We start from the raw sequence: 23,745 nt of genomic DNA, 5'->3' as shown, positions 1-23,745 counted from the left end.
AGTAATTCAACATGTGGTGAACTGGTAAAATGATAAACTCAAAACATTCACCTTTCTATTCTTCCACTCACTTCTCTCCAAGACAGAGAGAAAAAAATTACACAATTACAGTGCAAAGTATTAAATTTAAAATTGCACACAACACTAATATTTTAAAATGGCAAATTCTGATTTACAGCAGATGAACACTCAGAGGCAAGTTTGCTCTCAGTTATTCATGAGAATGACAGAACCTATTGCAAACCTCTCCCTGGATTAATAATTTCCCAATTTAAATGGGAGGTTTTTTCAAGATTACACAAGTATTTCTACGAGGAAGAAAAACAAACAGACAAGTTAGCTGGGTGTTTCTTGAGGTGGTTAATCTTTTATGATATTTAAAAATCCCTTTACTGAGTTTTACACTTCTTTCCATAATGCGTCACTTTTCCTTGATTTAAAATGAGTTCTCCTTAGTTTATGATTGACTTCAGTGAAAACAGACTAGAAGTTGATCTCATATTTGTAGGGTTTTTTTTTTTAAATCTATTCACTCATTTTAAGCTCTGTATTCAACCTAACAATAAAAAATTCTAAATTAGAGATGCATTTGTAATCTGAACAATATCTACTGTAGACCTAACAGCCTGAAAACAGAGACTTTTTCATTTTTGTTACCATAGAGGGAAAGCTATTGTCTGAGCATGGAAACTCACTCACCATATCCTGTGGTTACTCAAATTATTAGTACATGAGTTAGCCTGTACATATAGAACCCAGTTCAGAAAACATTTAAGCATGTGCTTACGTTCACCTCTGCTCAGAAAAAAGAAAGTAAATCTCCACAAGAAAGTCTATAGAGTAAGTACACTTGAGTATAAAAATCTATGTAGTTACCTATATGACCTCCATAACCACAGCATCCATAAACCTCACAATTACTAATAAATGTTATCATCACAATACTTTTGTGAAGCAGAAAAGCATTTCCATTTTACAACCCGGAAAATGAAGAACCACTGCATGTTCATTTAATTGTCCTAACAATACAACAGAGTTAAGAAGAATTCCTATGGCTCAATTTTTAAATAAAATTAAAAGTACAAGAGACATAGATCTGGCTTTTTAAAAGAAAATATTAGGGCTTTTGATTAATTGCAGTTAACTCATGCGATTAACTCAAAAAAATGAACTGAGATTAAAAAAATTAATGGCGATTAATCGTACTGTTCAACAATAGAATATCAATTTAAATTTATTAAATATTTTGGATGTTTTTCTACATTTTCAAATATATTGATTTCTATTAAAACACAGAATACAAAGTGTACAGTGCTCACTTTATATTATTTTATTACAAATATTTGCACTGTAAAAATGATAAAATAAATAGTATTTTTCAATTCACCTCATACAAGTACTGTAGTGCAATCTCTTTATTGTGAAAGTGTAATTTACAAATGTAGATTTTGTTTTTTGTTACGTAACTGCACTCAAAAACAAAACTTAAAACACACAAGTTTATTCACATTTACAGGAGATTCTGCAGACTGCTTTTTATTTACAATGTCATCTGAAAGTGAGAACGGGCCGTTCTCATGACAATTTTGTAGCTGGCGTTGCAAGGTATTTACGTGCCAGATATGCTAAACATTCATATGCCCCTTCATGCTTCGGCCACCATTCCAGAGGACATGCTTCCATGCTGATGACGCTCATTAAAAAAATAATGAGTTAATTAAATTTGTACTGAACTCCTTGGGGGAGAATTGTATGTCTTCTGTTCTGTTTTACCTGCATTCTGACATACATTTCATGTTATAGCAGTCTCAGAAGATGACCCAGCACATGTTCATTTTAAGAACACTTTCACAGCAGATTTGGAAGGTACGAATGTGAGATTTCTAAGGATAAATACAGCACTTGATCCAAGGTTTAAGAATCTGAAGTGCCTTCCAAAATCTGAGAGGCACTAGGTGGGGAGAATGCTTTCAGATGTCTTGAAAGAGCAACACTCCAATGCAGAAACTACAGAATCCAAACCATCAAAAAAAAAATCAACCTTCTGCTGGTGGCACCTGACTCAGATGATGAAAATGAACACGCAACGGTCTGCTCTGCTCTGGATCGTTATCGAGCAGAACCTGTCATGAGCATGGACGCATTTCTGGAATGATGGTTGAAGCATGAAAGGACATATGAATCTTTAGCACATCTGGTACATAAATATCTTGTGATGCCAGCTACAGAGCCTGTTCTCACCCTCAGGTGACATTGTAAACAAGACGTGGGCAGCATTATCTCCTGCAAATGTAAACAAACTTATTTGTCTGAGTGATTGGCTGAACAAGAAGTAGGACTGAGTGGACTTGTAGACTCTGACGTTTTACACTGTTTTATTTTTGAATGCAGTTTTTTGTACATAATTCTATATTTGTAAGTTCAACTTTCATGATAAAGAGATTGCACTACAGCACTTGTATTAGGTGAATTGAAAAATACTATTTCTTTTTTTTTTTTTACAATGCAAATATTTGTAATCAAAAATATAAAGTGAGCACTGTAAACTGTATTCTGTGTTGTAACTGAAATCAATATATTTGAACATGTAAAAAAATCCAAAATATTTAAATAAATGGTATTCTATTATTAACAGTGCGATAATCGTGCGATTAATCGTGATTAATTTTTTTAATCGTGCGATTAATCACGATTAATTTTTTTAATCGTTTGACAGCCCTAGAAAATGTACATTGTCATGCAGTGTCACATGGTGCCACTGGATATTATTTTGGAAGAGGAGGTTACTTACCTGTAACTGGAAGTTCTTTGAGAGGGGTGGTCCCTACCTGAAGTCCACTGAGTGTTTACGCATGTGCACAATGCATCCGGAGCCAAATAATTTGAAAGTAGTGTCCCCTGGTCTGCACATGCGCCCTGGTTTGCCTCATGCTTTCACCCGAGGTGATAAAGGGCAGGACGGACCAACACATCTCCAGTTCCTTCTCCACCACAAAACCAACGGACCCGTAACAGAGGGGAAGGATGGCAAGAAGTGGAATACAGATAGGGACCACACATATGGAAGAACCTCCAGTAACAGATAAGTAACCTCTTCTTCTTCAAGTGATGGTCCCTATTGTATTCCACTCAGGGTGATTAACAAGCAGTACCTAAGTCGGAGCAGGGTGTGACGATGAAGATGGAATGGTTGAGTGGAGGACTGCCTGCTGAAGAAGGCATTTACAGCCGAGTCCTGTACTAAGGCATAGTACATGGCAAAGGTGTGCACTGAACTCCATGGGGCCGCTCTACATATGTCCCAAAGCAACACATTGTGGAGGGAGGCTGTGGTCAAAGCCTGGGTTCTCGTGGGTAATAAGCCCACATCCCAGTAGGTGGAGGCAGGCAAGATAGTTGAAAGCACAGTGTAATGCAACCCAAAATCCACTTGGAGATTCTCTGAGTGAAGATTGTCTGACCCTTGAGTCTTTCTGTTACTGCAACAAAGTGTCTGGGGGACTTCCTGATGGGTCTTGTCCCATACAGGAAGAAGGCCAAGGTCCGTTGGATGTCTACGGAATGAAGTCATCGTTCCTCTGCGGATGCTAGTGGCTTCGTGAAGAAAACAGGGAATTGAATGGATGGATTAATGTGAAATAAGGGGATGACTTTTGGCAGAAATTTGAGTTGCAGACACAGCGAGATGCTTTCTTTATGGAAAATTGTGAAAGAGGGGGGTCTGCCATCATGGCTCAGAATTCACCAACCCTTCTTGCAGAAGAGATAGTAACCAGGAATGTGACTTTCACGGAAAGGAGGGACATAGAGCATGATGCCAGCAGTTTGAAAGGTGGTTTTGTTGTATGGACAGAATTAGGTTAAGGACTCACTGGGGAGTGATGGGTTAGACGGGTGAGAAGGTTCTGATGCGGCCCTTCTAAAACCTAACAGTTAGTGGTTGTGTAAAGACGGAGCACCCTTCCATGGGGGAGTAGAAGGTGCTAATCACCACTAGGTGGATGTTTAGAGAGTGGAGGACCCAATGCCTTCAAGGACAGGAGGTAGTCCAGGAAGAGGGGGATCCCCACAGATATTGGGGGAAAGTCCCTTTTGTTGGGCCTCGAGGCAAAGCATTTCCACTTGGCCTGGTAACAGTGCCTAGTGGACTCCTTCTTGCTGCTGGAGAGAATGTTTTGGACATCTGAGGAACAGGCGCATTCTAGAGAATATGCCCATTCAAATACCATGTTCTAAGATGGAGCACCTGTGGACTGGAATCTCTGATCTCGCCATCATTCTGCATCAGGATACTGGGGAAGATGGGGATGGGAAATGGTGGTCAGGTGGACATATGAAGGAGGTTGGTAAACAGAACTGTCTGGACTGTTGCTCTGTCACAGCTAATCTTGTGGAGTACTCAGGGTAGGAGCCGAACGGGAGGGAAGGCATAGTTGAGTTGGTCTGATCAGGACAGTATGAAAGTGTTGCCTTGAAAGTGGTGACCAAGACCTCCCCTGGAGGTTGCATTTGGTGCTTACGTGGAAGGTGAAGAAGTCTCTGTTCAGCATCCCGCATCAGCTAAAGATGTCCCGAACTACAGATTCATGGAGTTCCCACTCATGGTTGATCACAAACTGCCTGCTGAGAGAGTCCGCAATCATGTTCTGTGTCCCTGAGAGATAGGCTGCAGCCAAGAGGACCTGATGGGTGATACAACAATTCCAGAGGTTGATGGCTTCTGCAAACAGAGCGGTCAACCTCAAACCCCAAACCGCCCTGTGTTGATGTAGAAAACAATGGTGGTTTGTCCGACACGATAAGAACATGATGGGAACGGATGAAAGGGAGAAAGGCTTGACATGCTTTCCATACAGCCAGGAGCTCCACAATGTTGATGTGCATCCTGGATTCCCAAGGAGTCCATGTTTCCTGTGTCATGTGATCATCCATGTGTGCTCCTCAACTAACAAAGGATGCATCCATGATGATCATCCTTTCTGGGGAGGAGGGGAGTAAGGGAACCCATACACAGACATGACCTGGGTCTGTCCACTGCTGGAGGGATGAGAGCACCCGAGGGGGGAACTGTCAGCAGCAAGTCCACGGTGTGATATTTCGGTGCGTAAACTGTCTTGAGCCACATCTGGAGACAGCGAAGGTGGATTTGAGCGAAGGCAGTGACATATGTACATGAAGCCATGTGGCCAACGAGAGACAGGCAAGTCCTGGCAGAGACATAAGGATTGTTACAATGTGAGTTACGAGTTCTTGTCTGGATCCTGTTGCTTGGTAGGTAGGTCCGAGCTGTGACCAAGTTGATGGTGGCCTCTATAAAGTCAATGGATTATGTGGGGTCCAAGGTTGATTTTTCTACATTGATACTGACCCCAAGGCATGAAAGAATGCTAAGCAGAATGGAGGTTGAAACTTGGGCTTTGAGTCTGGATCATGCATCCAGGAACCAGTCATCTAGATAGGGGAATACAAGGACCTCATGATGCCTGATGTAGATCGCCACATCGGAGAAAACCTTGGTGAAGACTCTGGGAGCAGTGGTTAGTCTGAAGGGAAGAACCCTTTACTGGAAATGGGTGTGAGCCCACCGTGAACCTCAGGAATCGAAGTCAACTGTACCTGCGCTTCGGTACCCGGGACTGCCTGATTCCCTTGATTGTGGGAATTCTTCTCATGTTTAGGCATATAAAGTGCACTTCAAATTCATGGAAGGAGCATCCCCTTTCTTTGGTTTTGAGGAAGACTTAATGCCATGTTTATGGACATGTTTCCTTACCTCTTGACTAGGCTCAGCACAGGGTTCATAGTGGTGGTACACCAATGCCAGATCTGGACTCAGTAGCCACAGGTGCACTCCTGGCTGTTTCAGGCTAATGTACACACGGAGTTCCCTGGCATGGGTCTGAGTGAAGCCTCACGAGGACTTCCATAAGGCACTTTTGGAGGTGGACAGCCCGGCCTTCTCGGGTACGGCTGGGAAAGGACAGGCAGATACTGCACCTGGATGCATTGTGGGCTTCTCCCACGCAGTAAAGGCAGCACTGATGTTTGTTGCTGACCAAGCAGGAACGCAGGCAGGAGGTACAGATTTTAAAACCTGGGGTCTTAGGCACAGTCCAGTATCTCCAGTATCCATCCTAATCACTAAAACTACAAAAAAACTATTAAAAAAATCGCTAAAAACACTATAAATTGTAAAATGCTAAAACTATGCACAACAATGTTTTTAAAGCTGCATCAGAGACGAGGACACTGAAAGTGCCAACCTGGTCCATGCAGCCGTGAGAAGGAAAAACCTTAGAGGTTTTTAAGGCCCAGCTTGACAAAGCTCTGGCTGGGATGATTTAGTTGGGGTTGGTCCAGCTTTGAGCAGGGGGTTGGACTAGATGACCTCCTGAGATCTCTTCCAATTCTATTCTTCTATGATTCTATGAACTGGAAACACGGCGGTCCGCCCTGCCCTATATCACCTCATATGAAACCTTGAGGCAAACCAGGGCACATACGCGGTCCAGCAGACACTACTTTCAAATTCTCCGGCTCTGGATGCATGGTGCACATGCGTAAACCCTCAGTGAAATGCAATAGAGACCATCACTCCAAGAAGAAATATACACTTCATTAAAACAAAATAATTTAACGTTTCCATAATTTAAAAAAAATTAAAAGTCTATATTAGGACAACAATGGAATCTTAAATGATTTGTGAGTTAGTGTTTATGTACACTATTTTTCTAAGCAGCTAGAAGAAATGTGCATCAGTGTTCAAAGCTATTTTGAAAAAAACTGAATTACAGTAGAACCTCAGAGTTACGAACTGACCAGTCAACCACACACCTCCATTGGGAACCAGACGTATGCAATTAGGCAGCAACAGAGAGAGAGAGAGAGAGAGAGAGAGAGAGAGAGAGAGAGAGAGAGAGAGAGAGAGAGAGAGAGATAAAGAAAGACAGAAAGAAAACACAGTACAGTACTGTGTTAAACGTAGACAACTACAAAATAAAGGGAAAGCAGCATTTTTCTTCTGCATAGTAAAGTTTCAAAGCTGTATTAAGTCAAAGTTCAGTTGTAAACTTTTGAAAAAGCAACCATAATGTTTTGTTCAGAGTTACATTTCAGAATTATGAACAACCTCCATCCCCGAGATGTTCATAACTCTGAGGTTCTACTGTATGTGGAGATAATTTTCAAAGGGAGGCACAAGAATTTGGTCACACAAACCCATTAATATTGTTGGGAGTTGCACAGCTAAATTCTTATGCATGACTTTGAAAACCTAGGAGTGCTGCTCATTATCAGAGCTGGTTGGGAATATTTTGACACAATGTTCATTTCTCAGAAAATGCTATTTTGTTGAAATGAATAAACTTTTCACAGGAAACTGTCTGTTTCAACTTTCATTGGGAAAGTACCTCAAGTCCAGTGGCCAGGGCACTCATCTGGGATGTGGGAATTTCAGGTTTGAATCCCTACTCCACTGAATATTTTTAATTATTTACACGATGTGGAAGAACCCTAACAGGAGACTGAGAGGGACCCACCCAGAACAGCCAATAACTTAGTGGTTGGGGCACTGATCTGGAATGTGGGAGGCTTGGATTTGAGTCCCTGTTTCAAATCAGGCTGAGTTTCTGAACCTGAATGTTCCATACCCCAGGTGAATGCCCTGACAAGTGGGCTACTGTTGGTGGCCCCTCTCTCTAAAAATTTCAAAAGGAGTCTGTTTTATCCCAATGCAAAATGGAATTTATTTATTCTTTAAATTTCCAAAGTTTTTGCAGGACAGGAAAACCATGTCCTGGCTGCCTTTCTTCAGTATGTTCCTGAGTTTTTAAACACAGTGTTATCAGTTCTCTCAGGATCTTCAGCTGAGAAAGGTGTGAAGTAGGCCTTACTGCCAATATGATTTTTAAGTTCAGCTTTTTCCTGAAATAAATGATGTCAACAAATTCATGCATTTGAAGGGGGAAATATAACCTTTTTCAGGCCTTTTCTTAAAAGAAAAAATGCATCAAGTTTACATTAATGAAGTAAATACTAATGGAAACTGCATGATCATGGGAGACTTTAACTTCCCAGATATAGACTGGAGGATGAATGCTAGTAATAACAATAGGGCTCAGATTTTCCTAGATGTGATAGCTGATGGATTCCTTCATCAAGCAGTTGCTGAACCGACTACAGTGGATGCCATTTTAGATTTGGTTTTGGTGAGTAGTGAGGACCTCATAGAAGAAATGGTTGTAGGGGACAACCTTGGTTCAAGTGGTCATGAGCTAATTCAGTTCAAACTGAACGGAAGGATTAACAAAAATAGATCTGCAACTAGGGTTTTTGATCTCAAAAGGGCTGACTTTCAAAAATTAAGGAAATTAGTTAGGGAAGTGGATTGGACTGAAGAACTTATGGATCTAAAGGCAGAGGAGGCCTGGGATTACTTTAAATCAAAGCTGCAGAAGCTATCGGAAGCCTGCATCCCAAGAAAGGAGAAAAAATTCATAGGCAGGAGTTGTAGACCAAGCTGGAGGAGCAAGCATCTCAGAGGGGTGATTAAGAAAAAGCAGAAGGCATACAGGGAGTGGAAGATGGGAGGGATCAGCAAGGAAAGCTACCTTATTGAGGTCAGAACATGTAGGGATAAAGTGAGACAGGCTAACAGTCAAGTAGAGTTGGACCTTGCAAAGAGAATTAAAACCAATAGTAAAAGGTTCTATAGCCATATAAATAAGAAGAAAACAAAGAAAGAAGTGGGACCGCTAAACACTGAGGATGGAGTGGAGGTCAAGGATAATCTAGGCATGGCCCAATATCTAAACAAATACTTTGTCTCAGTCTTTAATAAGGCTAAAGAGGATCTTAGGGATAATGGTAGCATGAAAAATGGGAATGAGGATATGGAGGAAGATATTACCATATCTGAGGTAGAAGCGAAACTCGAACAGCTTAATGGGACTAAATCGGGGTGCCCAGATAATCTTCATCCAAGAATATTAAAGGAATTGGCATGTGAAATTGCAAGCCCTTTAGCAAGAATTTTTAATGAATCTGTAAACTCAAGGGTTGTACCGTATGATTGGAGAATTGCTAACATAGTTCCTATTTTTAAGAAAGGAAAAAAAGTGATCCGGGTAACTATACATGGTAAATAGGCCCAATGGCCTGTGATGGGATGTTAGATGGGGTGGGATCTGAGTTACTGCTGGTGAATCTTGCCTATAAGCTCAGGGTTTAGCTGATCGCCATATTTGGGGTCAGGAAGGAATTTTCCTCCAGGGCAGATTGGAAGAGGCCCTGGAGGTTTTTCGCTTTCCTCTGTAGCATGGGGCACGGGTCACTTGCTGGAGGATTCTCTGTTCCTTGAAGTCTTTAAACCACAATTTGAGGACTTCAATAGCTCAGACATAGGTGAGAGGTTTTTCTCAGGAGTGGGTGGGTGAGATTCTGTGGCCTGCGTTGTGCAGGAGGTCGGACTAGATGATCATAATGGTCCCTTCTGACCTTAGTATCTATGAAATTTCACAAATCTTCCAGGATTTCTATAAATAATTTAATAAAAATCTACACAGCACCAAGAAGAAAAGACTAGATTAAATCAAAAATACTGGAGTATAAACTTCAAGGGCAGATTCTCAACTAGTGTATAAGTTGTCATAGCTACACTGAAGTCAACAGAGCTATAACACTTTATATTGTTTGAGGATGAATTTCTGTTTATTCCTTCTGCTCTGCTGCTGTTTCTTTCAGTATCCATTCTGGACAGGCTGTGTTCTCATCAGAGCTAAGAAGGTATTTTTAAAGTAATAACCTTACTTTGTTGAGGTTTGTAATGAAGTACTTTGCCAAGCCTCTTTCAACCCAGTGAAAGCTCGAGATGGCTAATTTCCTGATCTTGGCAGCCTAAGCAGCAAAATTACACCAAATTTAACAGCTGCACTACTGCAGTATTGTTATTACCAAACCAAATTAAACTAATATTTTAAGCAAAATGTTTCATTAACATGGCTGCAAATCTTGTATAGGATATATTTTACAAGTACAGATGAGCTCAGAATGTTCTCTCAGGATGCATGAACAAATTTTGGTATTTTCAAAAATAAAATAAACAAAACAAAACAAAACAAAAGTATACTATATCAGACTTACAAGTCGTCTTCTCTCCTCTTCTACAGCAATCAATAGCCGGGCAAACTCTTTCAGTGACTGGGCTGTGAAAAAGAAAGATCAAATTAATATTCATATCAAGAGCAACAGAGAGGGCCAAGGATCCTCTTATGCCAAAAGGTCTAGAGGTGCATCAAATGAGCACTGCAACTGTATGTTATTAGCTTGGGACTTCCTTTATCTATCTCTGAGTTGTGAAGAATATGTATTAAAGTTATAACAACCAACAAGAATGCACTTTTATGTAGAAATCCATGATTAAATAGAGTCTTCCTAACTAGTGATTTAAATCAATTTGATTTAAATCAAATCCACCCTGAACTTTACACACAAAACAAAGGAAGGCCCCTTGGCAAAGAAAAATCCTTTGTTCCTTGTATAAATGTGCAGAGAACAGGTATTGCACAGGAGCATGGAAAACATTCAATTAAAACTATGGAAGTCAGAGTATAAACATAAGTCTGAAAGTAGTCCATAGTTGGATCCATCTATTTATGTTTACAGATTATTAATTAATTATTATTATTATATCCATAACCTCCTTAGGTTTTTGTCCTGGTAGGTGAGGATTCATCTTGCCACAAAAGGAGAGAGAAAGGGTGGAAAGTGTACTTTACAGGTAACAGCAAGAGGGCTAGGTATGTTCAAGGAAAGGTGGAACTACCTCCTCCTCCTCTCTCTCTCTCTCTCTCTCTCTCTCACACACACACACACACACACACCATTAGTGTCAACAAAAAAACATGTATTTAATTCCATGAAAAGTAGAATTACCCATTCTTCTAACCAAAGGTCATTATCGAGAAGTACAGTCACACTCTGTTTGCTGCCAACCTGGGAGTTGTGCATGAGCAATGAAGACAGGATAGGACCCAAATGAGGGCATGCTTATAACTACCAAAGCTCAATTAAGTATCTTGACTGAGGAGAAAAAAGGGATTTTATTGGGTGGGTTTTTTTGGTTTTTTGCTCTTCAATGTAGACTGTACAGTTAGGTAATTTCAGGTAATCTTTTTTGGGAATAACAGTTGGGAAAAAAAAGTCGGTATGAAAGTTAAGCAGCTTGAAGTGCAACCTGTATATTTAGATCATTATAAAGTCTGTTCAGAATTAACAGAAATCAAAAGCTTATTTTGGAGGCAAATGGAAATATGAAAAGCATTAAGCTGTAAAACAGAAGAACAAGGGAAACATTCCAATACTTTGGGCAATGGTCTGTCTAGGAAAATGTCCAACTATTGATACTTTTTTTGGCAGGAGACTAGTGTAATCAGAGAAGATACATTTACATCCACTTGTGACACTACTGAGCTAGAAAACAGACACTTTTACACTATGAGCATGTTGTGACTGGAATCTGTAAGAACAGGTCATTTCTATTTTCTGTTTTAATCAATTGAGTCTTTGTCTTTAACTCCTTCCAGATGACTTACTACCAGCAATGCATTATTGACTTCCCAAACATTTTTGTTTACACAATTGGCACACCTTCAGAGAAGAGATCTTTAGAAAATTATGCTGGACCAGCTGCAGGGTTAAGAAAGCAAGGGTTTTGCAAGCAAGTGGTGAGAAAACTTCTAGAAAATCCCTTTCCTTTTGTTTGTATTATTTTCTTAGGGCATAACGGGTCATTAATGATTTGCCACCACAATTCCATGGATATCACTGCACAGGCAGGACAGGCATATAATAGTTATTGTGGGGCGGGTTATCTTCCTTTGAAGCATCCAGTATTGGCTGCTTCCAAAGACATGATGGTGAACTTGATGGACCAACGGTTTGTCCTAGAATAGCAAAGTCCTAGGTTTCTATACTCTCAGAATCTGAAAACAGAGAGGAAAGTAACCTAATCGCTCTTCCTTGCAGTATCTTTTCTAGAGTTTTGTGCAAGTGTAATGAAAGGAAGTATGTGAGCTTTATAATAAATTTAGTAGCCATGAAGAACAACAGTTCCCATGGTCAGTTTGCAGAAGTGCCAATTAAAAATCATTTTATTTGTAAACTAGGTGCAGAAGTCAATAAGACGTAGAAACATGGAACCCCACAATACATTTCTGAGATTTCCTTTGACTGATCTGGGGATCTCAGAGAGACACATTTGCACATTCTGCAGATCAGCTCTAAAAACTGCTATGGAAATGATACAAAATAGTCCTAGCTTGACATTTGGAAAGCCAGCGAGGGGATTTAGACACACAATTTGGTTAAATCCCCTAGTCACCTTTGAAAATATTAACCTTAGTGAATATAACGATGCTTGTCGAAAGGTCCTACAGGTTTAATTGATACTTTTGAATAATCAACAGCACCATCGCTGAAGTCAAACAATGGGAGCTGTGTGTGGGGAATGACTAAAGAACTCTTTTCTCTAAACAGTTCTACCCTCTCTCATCCCCTTTCTACCCAAATGTTATGAAATAATCATTTACCTTTTAGCCCCAATATACCACTTTAATGGTATATCTCAGTAAACAAATATTTGCAAACTCCCACCATGCTGCTAATGTGATTGGTGACACAAATCTTTTTCCTGCTCAAGCTCATCCTCAGTGTCCATCCCTCCTGCTGCTCTGGCTGACCTCATTAGCTTGTCTCCACTCCTGCTTTACCATCTACTTCTCTCCTGTTACTGCTCCCAGCAGTTCAGCTCCTGCACTTCCCTGCTTGACCTATCACCAACTACCTGTCCAATTCTTTATGCCTGCAGCTCAACAGCCATCTCTCACCTGCTTTCTACTGTTTGACAGTCTCTTTTTTCCTCTCACACAGGCCAAAATTTTCCTCAATTTAAAAAAAAAGCTAATTGCTAGATAATAGTCTTTAAACTCTTTGTTCCAAACAGACCACATCCATTACGTAATTATTTTTAAAAAGTGGTACATGCCTTATAACCAGGCAGGCAAATTACTGAGGGTCAGTATTCTCATATTTATACTCCCAACAAGTTAGCATAATATCATTTTTTCCTTTAAAACAGAAAGGGTGGAACCTTTTTATTCCTGGCACTGCATGTTGAAGTGATTCTCTATCCATTACTAAATAATATCCTATTTTGTTTAAGGACATGAAACACTGTTTGAATTTTATTATATATTCAGGAAAGTAGGATGTACTTTATAAAACAGCTACATTTCTAGTTCAGTCAGCAAGATAAATTGTTTCCAGATTATTTCACTGAAATAACTACTCAGTTTTTAACCACAAAATGATAAGTTACTGTTGCCACATGTTAAAATCTTATTTTTGCTCTTTATTTTTATTTTATTTTCGCTTTGGAGTTACTTTGCCAGTGACAGAATTTATTTCAATTGAATCATATACAGAACCCATTGTAATGAGCACTCTATGTATCCAATCATTTAGGGCCAGATGCAAACCCATTAAAGTCAATGAAAGTCTTTCCATTGACTTCTGGAGTCTGGCCCCATATCGCACTCTTCACCCCAGCATACAAACACCTCGTAGAATGACCACCCTCACACTATAAAGGCCCATGACATAACTACTGTTCTAAAATGTGGTCCAAACTATGAAAAAGTTTGAGAATCTCTAATATATAGGTACAGACACCTTTTATCAGCTGAGCCTAGGCATTCGACATACATAAGCAAAATCTTCTGGCTTCCCTATTGCCTCAGCACAACCCCTATCTAATCGATGAAACAAATGAAATAAAATAAATGAAACCTGATCTCTCAGCTGTACATAAGATGGCATCATAATCAAGAACAGAGAGAAGAGGAAGTTACTCACCTTGTGCAGTAACAACGGTTCTTTAATGTGTCTCTCTCTATGGCCTGGTCGACACGCTGCGGGGAGGGTGGGAGGAATCGATCTAAGTTATGCAACTTCAGCTACGTGAATAACGTAGCTGAAGTCGACGTACTTAGATCTACTTACCGCGGTGTCTTCACTGCAGTAAGTCGACGGCTGACTCTCTCCCATCGACTCCACCTGCGCCTCTCGCCCTGGTGGAGTATCGGAGTCGACGGGAGAGCGCTCAGTGGTCGATTTATCGTGTCTAGACTAGACGCGATAAATCAATCCTCACTGGATCAATCGCTGCCCGTCGATCCAGCGGGTAATGTAGACAAGCCCTATGGGTGCTCTGCTGTAGGAGTATCTGCACCCCTGCCCCTCTCATTGGAGATTTTAGGTAATAGTGTCCATTCAGACTGCATGTGAGTTCTCCCTCCCTTATGGTCTGCCCCCAGTTTCCTTCTCTACCGCAGAGCCCCGAATTGAGAACTCTGAAGTAGACAGTAGGAGGCCGGTTGCGGAGCACCCATAGGGACACACATCTCAAAGAACCATCGTTACTGCACAAGGTGAGGAACTTCCTCTTCAAGTAGCGTCCCTATGGGTGCTCCATTGTAGGTGACTTCACAGCAGTATTGCCTCATTCAGGGCTGGGTCTTCTGAGTGGAGTCCATTATTGCAGAGAGCACTGTGGATCTGAAGATGGCACTGAAGGCCAAGGCTCCAATGAACGAACAGTGTTCCGTGAAAGTATGAGCAGAAGTCCAAGTCGCTGCTCTGCGAATTTCTGAGATAGGTACATCTTTAAGGAATGTGACCAAGGTATAGACTGACCTCATGGAGTGCATACAGATTCTGGACAGAGGGGACAGGTTGTGCCTTTGGTAAGAGTGATGAATGCAAATGGGGACCCATTTGGATAATCTTTGAACCAATGTGCAGAACCTTTGGATCTTTCTGCTAAGGAGGAGAAGAGCTTAGGAGACTTTCTGAAGTCCTTAGTCCTGTCCAAGTAAAATACCAACAATCTTCTAACATCTAGCATGTTTAAAATTGCATCCCTGTTGTGACAATGTGGTTTCGGGGGTGGGGGTCAGTTTTCCTCTGTTTAGCAACACGTCTTTCACTTGTGAAAGCATTCCACTTCAAAACCTTGAAACCAAGAAGGAGCCAAGCCTGGAGGCAGAGGATCCACAAGTTGGGGTGAAGGATCTGTCCGTCGCTTTGAGAGGGCAGGTGAGGAATGGGCCAAAGAGGAACGGCAGGACATACCGCCATCTGTGCCAGGTAAGGGAACCAAACTTACCTTGGCCAGGAAGGGGCAATCAGAATGACTCTCTTACTGTTTCCTTGTATTTTCAACAGGATTTTGGATAGCAGAGGAAATGGGGGAAAAGTGTATAAAAGGTCCCTGTGTCAATGGAGCTGCACCCATTGAAATAAGAGCTGAATTAGGCTATTTAAGTTAGGCTATTTCAATTAGGCTATTATATATTCAAGTTGCAGTGGGGGAGGTTTAGGTTGGATATTAGGAAAAACTTTTTCACTAGGAGGGTGGTGAAACACTGGAATGCGTTACCTAGGGAGGTGGTAGAATCTCCTTCCTTAGAAGTTTTTAAGGTCAGGCTTGACAAAGCCCTGGCTGGGATGATTTAATTGGGGATGGGTCCTGCTTTGAGCAGGGGGTTGGACTAGATGACCTCCTGAGGTCCCTTCCAACCCTGACATTCTATGATTCTATTTGTTTACCTTAAAGTTATAATCCTTACAATGAGAGAAATTTTATTTTTAAATTTCCAATAAAAAAGATAACCTATTTTGGTGACATATAATGTTTCACTTTGAAAAAAGTCTGGTGAATGAGGTAAGGCCTTTGACTGGGTCAATAAAAGCTGCAGCTTAAAAAAAATCATGTTACTATTTGGATTAACTCAGTGTATTTCTTGCAAATTAAATACTGAAAGAGAGACACTAAAGCCACTTGTTTTCCGCATGACCTACTGTACTCTGCAGAATTAGTAGAAGAAGGTTATGACTTGTGTGGAATTCACAGATTTCCTGACAATGTGCAATGCACATTCCTTATCAGACAAGGCACAGATGAACTGAAGTGAACAAAAAAAAAAAAAAAAAAAACAGATACAAGTTATTTTTACAATAGAAAACATCTTGGGTCACTGAACAGTACTGATAAGATATTAGTAAAACAGAGGAAGAAAATGTAGAATTCTATGTGTTTACATTAAGATATTTTACATTATTTTCACGAATCCATCTCCAGAGGTTTTAGTTTAGCAGAATAAGTAACGGAATTATTTTTAGGTCATTTTTAGTAAAGCAGAGCAAATACTTCCTTAATCAGTTTATTTATATCCAGTCAAAGTAGTTAAAAGGTACTAGTTTACATAGTTTTACAGTCTACTTCCTATGTAAATACTATTCGAAGACCTGGTAAGATAACACTTCTCATTATGATGGGAAAGATGTCTGAGAGACACAGGTTTTAACATGCAAAAACAATTCTGTATTTACTCGGCTGTTTATTTGTGGCTTCCTTTGTCACAACAGGTCTCCAGCTGTTTTCTCTGGAGCTTTCACAAACCCAGCAATAATTTGCTGGAACCTCTCTTCCTTTTTTCAGAGAAATAGCTCAAACTTTTTTTTTTTAATCTCTACTCTCATTGAAAAGTCCTTTCCCTAGTTTGCCTTGTAAGGAAGCAAACTAATGTTAGCAACAGCTTACAGTGATGAATGATTTGACGTCATTTATGGCAAGCAAAAACTTTTCTATAGTCTTTCAGAGTGTGGTCTAGGCTTCTGATCTTTCACATTAAATGGATTTTGTGGTTCATATGAACAAAAAAAATCAAAATCATAACTGACTTTAAGAAGTTTTGTTGTATATTCATGTATATGGAGTTTACCTCCTGGAACCAGATGTATACCTATTTAAACTACTATAGATACTTTATAAAACACTTTAAGCTAGTGTCAAAGTTCAATGTTATTACAATATAGGGCTCATTTTAAAGATAACCGCTATTGAACTATCTGTTCTCACTAAGGCCTTGTCTACACTATGAAATTAGGTCGAATTTATAGAAATCGGTTTTGTAGAAAGCGTTTTTATACAGTCGATTGTGTGTGTTCCCACACAAATGCTCTAAGTGCATGTGTCATAAATATAAAGGGAAGGGTAAACCCCTTTAAAATCCCTCCTGGCCAGAGGAAAAAATCCTCTCACCTGTAAAGGGTTAAGAAGCTAAAGGTAACCTCGTTGGCACCTGACCAAAATGACCAATGAGGAGACAAGATACTTTCAAAAGCTGGGAGGAGGGAGGGTCTGTGTCTGTCTGTATGCTGCTTTTGCTGGGGATAGAACAGGAATGGAGTCTTAGAACTTTTAGTAAGTAATCTAGCTAGGTATGTGTTAGATTATGATTTCTTTAAATGGCTGAGAAAAGAACTGTGCTGAATAGAATGACTATTCCTGTCTGTGTGTCTTTTTTGTAACTTAAGGTTTTGCCTAGAGGGATTCTCTATGTTTTGAATCTAATTACCCTGTAAGGTATCTACCATCCTGATTTTACAGAGGTAATTCCTTTACTTCTATTAAAAGTCTTCTTGTAAGAAAACTGAAGGCTTTTTCATTGTTCTCAGATCCAAGGGTTTGGGTCTGTGGTCACGTATGCAAATTGGTGAGGATTTTTACCAAACCTTCCCCAGGAAGTGGGGTGCAAGGGTTGGGAGGATTTTGGGGGGAAAGACGTGTCCAAACTATGTTTCCCAGTAAACCCAGTTAGAGTTTGGTGGTGGCAGTGGAGATCCAGGGACAAAGGATAAAATTAATTTGTACCTTGGGGAAGTTTTAACCTAAGCTGGTGAAAGTAAGCTTAGGAGGTTTTCATGCAGGTCCCCACAACTGTACCCTAGAGTTCAGAGTGGGGGAGAAACCTTGACAGCATGTAGTCGGCGGAGCATGTCCACAGTACCAAGGCAACCGTCGACTTCTGGAGCGTTGCACTGTGGGTGGCTATCCCACAGTTCCCGCCACCCATTTAAATTCTGGATAGAAATCCCAGTGCCTGATGGGGCTAAAACATTGTTGTGGGTGGTTCTGGGTACATATCGTCAGGCCCTCCTTCCTTCCCTCCCTCTGTGAAAGCAAGGGCAGACAATCATTTTGTGCCTTTTTTCTTGAGTTACCTGTGCAGACGCCATACCGCAGCAAGCATGGAGCCCGCTTAGCTAACTGTCACCGTACGTCTCCTGGGTGCTGGCAGACACGGTACTGCACTGCTACACAGCAACAGTTTATTGCCTTTTGGCAGCAGACAGTGCAGTATGACTGGTAGCCGTCATCGATGTAGTCCAGGGTGCTCTTTTAACCGACCTCGTGCCTGGACAAACATGGGAGTGACTCTACCATGTCTTTCCCTTTTAAGTTTTGTCTCATGGCGATTCAGTCCTACCTGCAGTGCACTGTCTTTTAATCTGCAGCCAGCAGAAGACGATGGCCAGCAGTCACACTGCACCGTCTTCTGTCGAGCACCCAGGAGATGACGATGGCTAGCGGTCGTACTGCACAGCCTGCTGCCAACAAGATGTATAAAGATAGATGAAGTGGATCAAAACAAGAAATAGACCAGATTTGTTTTGTACTCATTTTCTCTCCCTCCCTCCGTGAAATCAACGGCCTGCTAAACCCAGTTTTGAGTTCTGTCCTTGAGGGGGCCATTCTGTTTCTCGCAAAGCCACCCCTTTTGTTGATTTTAATTCCCTGTAAACCAACCCTGTAAGCCATGTTGTCAGTCACCTCTCCCTCTGCCAGAGCAACGGCAAACAATCATTTCAAGCCCTTTTCCCTGGATTGCCCGAGCAGGAGCAGATGCCATAGCACAGCAAGCATAGAGCCCGTTCAGCTCACCACAGCAGTTATGACCATTGTAAACACCTCGCGCATTATCATGCAGTGTATGCAGAACCAGCACCTGAAAAACCAGGCAAGGAGGCGACGGCAGCGTGGTGATGAGGACTTGAACACACTTTTCTCTAAAACTGCGTTCCCCCGCAATTTGGAGATCCTGGTGTTAATGGGGCAGGCTCATGCCTTGGAAGGCCGATTCTGGGCCCGGGAAACAAGCACAGACTGGTGGGACCGCATAGTGTTGCTGGTCTGGGATGATTCCCAGTGGCTCCGAAACTTTCGCATGCGTCAGGGCACTTTCATGGAACTTTGTGACTTGCTTTCCCCTGCCCTGAAGCACAAGAATACCAAGATGAGAGCAGCCCTCACAGTTCACAAGCGAGTGGCAATAGTCCTGTGGAAGCTTGCAATGCCAGACAGCTACCGGTCAGTCGGGAATCAATTTGGAGTGGGCAAATCTACTGTGGGGGCTGCTGTGATGCAAGTAGCCCACGCAATCAAAGATTTGTTGATATCAAGGGTAGTGACCCTGGGAAATGTGCAGGTCATAGTGGATGGCTTTGCTGCAATGGGATTCCCTAACTGTAGTGGGGCGATAGACGGAACCCATATCCCTATCTCGGCATCAGAGCACCAAGCCAGCGAGTACATAAACCGCAATGGGTACTTTTCAAAGTGCTGCAAGCACTGGTGGATCACCAACATCAACATGGGATGGCCAGGAAAGGTTCATGACGCTGGCATCTTCAGGAACTCTGGTCTGTTTAAATGGCTGCAGGAAGAGATTTACTTCGCAGACCAGAAAATAACTGTTGGGGATGTTGAAATGCCTATAGTTATCCTTGGGGACCCAGCCTACCCCTTAATGCCCTGGCTCATGAAGCCGTACACAGGCACCCTGGACAGTAGTCAGGAGCTGTTGAACTATAGGCTGAGCAAGTGCAGAATGGTGGTAGAGTGTGCATTTGGACGTTTAAAGGGTCACTGGTGCAGTTTACTGGCTCGCTCAGACCTCAGCAAAACCAATATTCCCATTGTTATTGCTGCTTGTTGTGTGCTCCACAATCTCTGTGAGAGTAAGGGGGAGATGTTTATGGCGGGGTGGGAGGTTGATGCAAATTGCCTGGCCGCTGAATACGCGCAGCCAGACACCAGGGCAGTTAGAAGAGCAGGAAGCGGTGCGCATCAGAGAAGCTTTGAAAACCAGTTTCATGACTGGCCAGGGTACTGTGTGACACTTCTGTTTGTTTCTCCTTGATGAAAACCCGCCCCTTTGTTTGACTCTAATTCCCTGTAAGTCACCCGCCCTCCCGCCTTTGAGCACAGCTTGCTTGCAAAGGAAATAAAGTCACTATCATTTAAAAAACATGTACTCTTTATTAATTGATTATAAAAATAGGGAGATAACTCACAAAGTAGCCCGGGTGGGGTGTGGGAGGAGGGTAGGAGGGAAGGAAAAGGCCACTTTAAAACTTGTTGAATGACAGCCTTCTGTTGCTTGGGCTGTCCACTGGGGTGGAGTAGTTGGGTGCCCGGAGCCTCCCACCCCTCATTCTTGGGCGTCTGGGTGAGGAGGCTATGGAACTTGGGGAGGAGGGAGGGCGGTTAAACAGGGGCTGCAGCAGCAGTCTGTGATCCTGCTGCCGTTCATGAACCTCCACCAGACGCCGGAGCATGTCCGTTTGATCCCGCAGTAGCCCCAGCGTTGCCTCATGCCTCCTCTGATCTTCCTGCCGCCACCTCTCCTCACTTTCATCGGCCACCGTCCCGTACTCTGCTATTGTGTCCCTCCACACAGCTCTGTCAGTGCCGGACGACTGCATGAGCTCAGAGAACATTTCATCACACGTGCGTTTTTTTCGCCGCCTTATCTGAGATAAGCCTCCCTCCTCCGTCCCAGAGGCTGAAACATTTGCAGCTGCTGGAGGAAAAAAAGGGAGTGAAGTATTTTAAAAGATAAATTTTACAGAACAATGGCTATACTCTTTCACGGTGAACAACACTATTCACATTACATAGCACATGTGATTTTGGTACAAGGTGGCATTTTGCATCTTATATTGAGTGCCTGTGGCTTTGGTGTTAGAGATCACACACGCAGGGCCGGGCAACAGAATTCGGCTTGCAGGCGGCCATGGTAAGCCATAGTCTTTCGGCTTCTGCAACCTTCATAACAGCAGCCCCCTCCTTTCCCATACCAAGCAAAGCCCATTGAGGTGGCCATTTAGTGCAGCGGTTTTCCTGTTAACGTGCAGCAGCAGAAACCAAACTAACCCCGTCCCCCCATCCAATTCTCTGGGATGATCGCTTTTCCCCTCCCCCCACCACGTGGCTGGTATCAGGGAAGATCCCTGCTAGCCAAACGCGAACAGCTCAGCGCCAATGCCCCTCCCCCCCCACCCACCCACCGCGTGGCTAACTGCGGGGAGGATTTCTTCTCAGCCACAGGCAAACAGCCCAGTAGGAACGGGCACCTATGAATGTCCCCTTAATTAAATTCCCCTATTTCAACCAGGTTACCATGAATGATATCACTCTCCTGAGGATAACACAGAGAGATAAAGAATGGATGTTGCTTCAGTGCCAGCAAACACCGGGACTGTACGCTGCCAGGCTTTGTCATGCAATGATACCAGATTACTTGCTACTGGCATGGCGTGGTAAAGTGCCCTACCACGGAGGACAGAATAAGGCTGTTGTCCCCAGAAACCTTCTGCAAAGGCTTTTAGAGCACCTCCAGGAGAGCTTCACGGAGATGTCCCTGGAGGATTTCCGCTCCATCCCCAGACACGTTAACAGACTTTTCTAGTAGCAGTACTGGCCACAAACACATCCCAAATCCTCAGAACTACTTAATCATTAAAAAATGCTTGCTTTTATAACATGTATTATATTTAAAAAGGTACACTCACCAGAGGTCCCTTCTCTGGCTTTGTTGTGTTGGGAGGATATTTCAGTCAGGGTGATAAAAAGATCCTGGCTGTCGGGGAGAATGGTGTGCGGTGTGCTCTCCCCAAGCTCATCCTCCTCATCTTCCCCATCTGCAAAATCCTCAGCCATGGTGGAGAGTACCCCATCATCGGAGTCCACAGACAGGAGTGGGGTAGTGGTGGCGGTCCCCCCTAGAATTGCATGCAGCTCCGCTTAGAAGCGGTATGTCTGGGGCTCTGTCCTGGAGCGTCTGTTTGATTCTTTGGTTTTCTGGTACGGTTGTCTGAGCTCCTTAAGTTTCACGCGGCACTGTGTTGTGTCCCTGATGTAGCCTCTGTCCCTCATGGCCTCTGAGATTTTTTAAAATGTTTTGGCATCTCGTCTTTTGGAACGTAGTTCTGATAGCACAGATTCCTCTCCCCATACAGCGATCAGATCCAGTACCTCCCGTTCAATCAAGGCTGAAGCTCTTTTTTGATTCTGGGACTGCATGGTCACCTGTACTGATGAGCTCGCCTGGCCAAACAGGAAATGAGATTCAAAAGTTCCCGGGGCTTTTCCTGTACACCTGGCCAGTGCATCCGAGTTCAGAGTGCATTCCAGAGCAGTCACAATGGTGCACTGTGGGATAGCTCCTGTAGGCCAATACCTTCAAATTGCATCCACACTAACCCTAATTCAAAACGGCCATGTCGATTTCAGTGCTAATCCCCTCGTTGGGGAGGAGTACAGAAATCGGTTTTAAGAGCCCTTTATGTCAAAAAAATGGCTTCATTGTGTGGACGGGTGCAGGGTTAATTCAGATTTAACACTGCTAAATCCGACATAAACTCGTAGTGTAGACCAGGCCTAAATTATATCAATTCATCCTGATTTGATGTAATCTATCACTAGCCACACAACTATCTTGTACATGAAAACGAGTGAACTTAAAGATGGAAATTGAAGTTAAATGATGGTTTTCAATATATGGCTAAAGCAGAGTTCCTTATATCAGAATGGAAAGCAGAACAAAAAAAATATTTTTAATTGTGGACCTCAGTCTAGACCAGAGGTCGGCAACCTTTGGCACATGGCCCATCAGGGTAATCCACTGGCGGGCCCTGAGACATTTTGTTTACGCTGACCATCCACAAGCACAGCCCCCGGCAGCTCCCAGTGACCGCAGTTCGCTGTTCCAAACCAATGGGAGTTGCGGGAAGCAGCGCAGGCTGCAGAGACATGCTGGCCGCCGCTTTCCACAGCTCCCATTGACCGGGAACAGTGAACCGCGGCCCCTGGGAGCTGCAGGGGGCCGTGCCTGCGGACGGCCAACATAAACAAAATGTCTCACAGCCCGCCAGCGGATTACCCTGATGGGCTGCGTGCTGAAGGTTGCTGACCCCTGGTCTAGAACATAAGAAGGACCATAATGGTCAGACGAAGAGTCCACCTAGCCCAGTGTCTTTTCTTGTGACAGTAGCCAGTGCCAAATTCTTCAGAGAGATTGAACAGAACAGGGCAATTTCAAGTGATCCATCCCCCGTCATCCAGACCCAGTTTCTGGCAGTTAGAGGTTTAGTGACACCCAAAGCATAGGGTTGTGTCCCTGACTATCTTGGCTAATAGCCATTGACAGACCTATCCTCCAACTTACCTAATTCTTTTCTGAACCCCATTTGGCAGGCTTCCTGCTTCAGATGTACTTAAACATTTGCTGTCAGTTTTCATGTCTTTAGTTAGTTTCTCTTCAAATTCTCTCTTGGCCTGCCTTATTATACTTTTGCATTTGACTAGCTCCTCTTCTCCTTTCTATTCTTCTCATTAGGATTTGACTTTTCATTTTTAAAGGATGGCTTTTTGCCTGTAACTGCCTCATTTACACTGCTGCTTAGCCATGGTGGCATTTTTTAAATTTTTGTATTTGGGGTATACATTTAGTTTGAGCCTCTGTCGTGGTGTTTTTAAATAGTCTCTGTGCAGTTAGCAGA

The 23,745-nt window shown here is 42.5% G+C and overlaps 1 protein-coding gene across 4 annotated transcripts in view; it reads right to left on the bottom strand.

Moving 5' to 3' along the window:
• The window catches only part of ARHGAP42 (Rho GTPase activating protein 42), a 308,234-nt gene that overhangs the window by 186,355 nt on the left and 98,134 nt on the right, over positions 1-23,745 (bottom strand). For all 4 annotated transcript variants that reach the window (XM_027821863.3, XM_043529366.1, XM_043529362.1 and 1 more), the window contains exon 3: positions 10,141-10,202. In XM_027821863.3, coding sequence (XP_027677664.1) covers positions 10,141-10,202 — 62 coding nt within the window. The remainder of the gene's footprint in view (positions 1-10,140; positions 10,203-23,745) is intronic.

Source organism: Chelonia mydas, chromosome 1 (genome assembly GCF_015237465.2).
Source record: "Chelonia mydas isolate rCheMyd1 chromosome 1, rCheMyd1.pri.v2, whole genome shotgun sequence".
Taxonomy (NCBI): domain Eukaryota; kingdom Metazoa; phylum Chordata; order Testudines; family Cheloniidae; genus Chelonia; species Chelonia mydas.
Note: the sequence above shows the minus strand (reverse complement) of the source record. Positions and strands in the feature narration are given on the sequence as shown.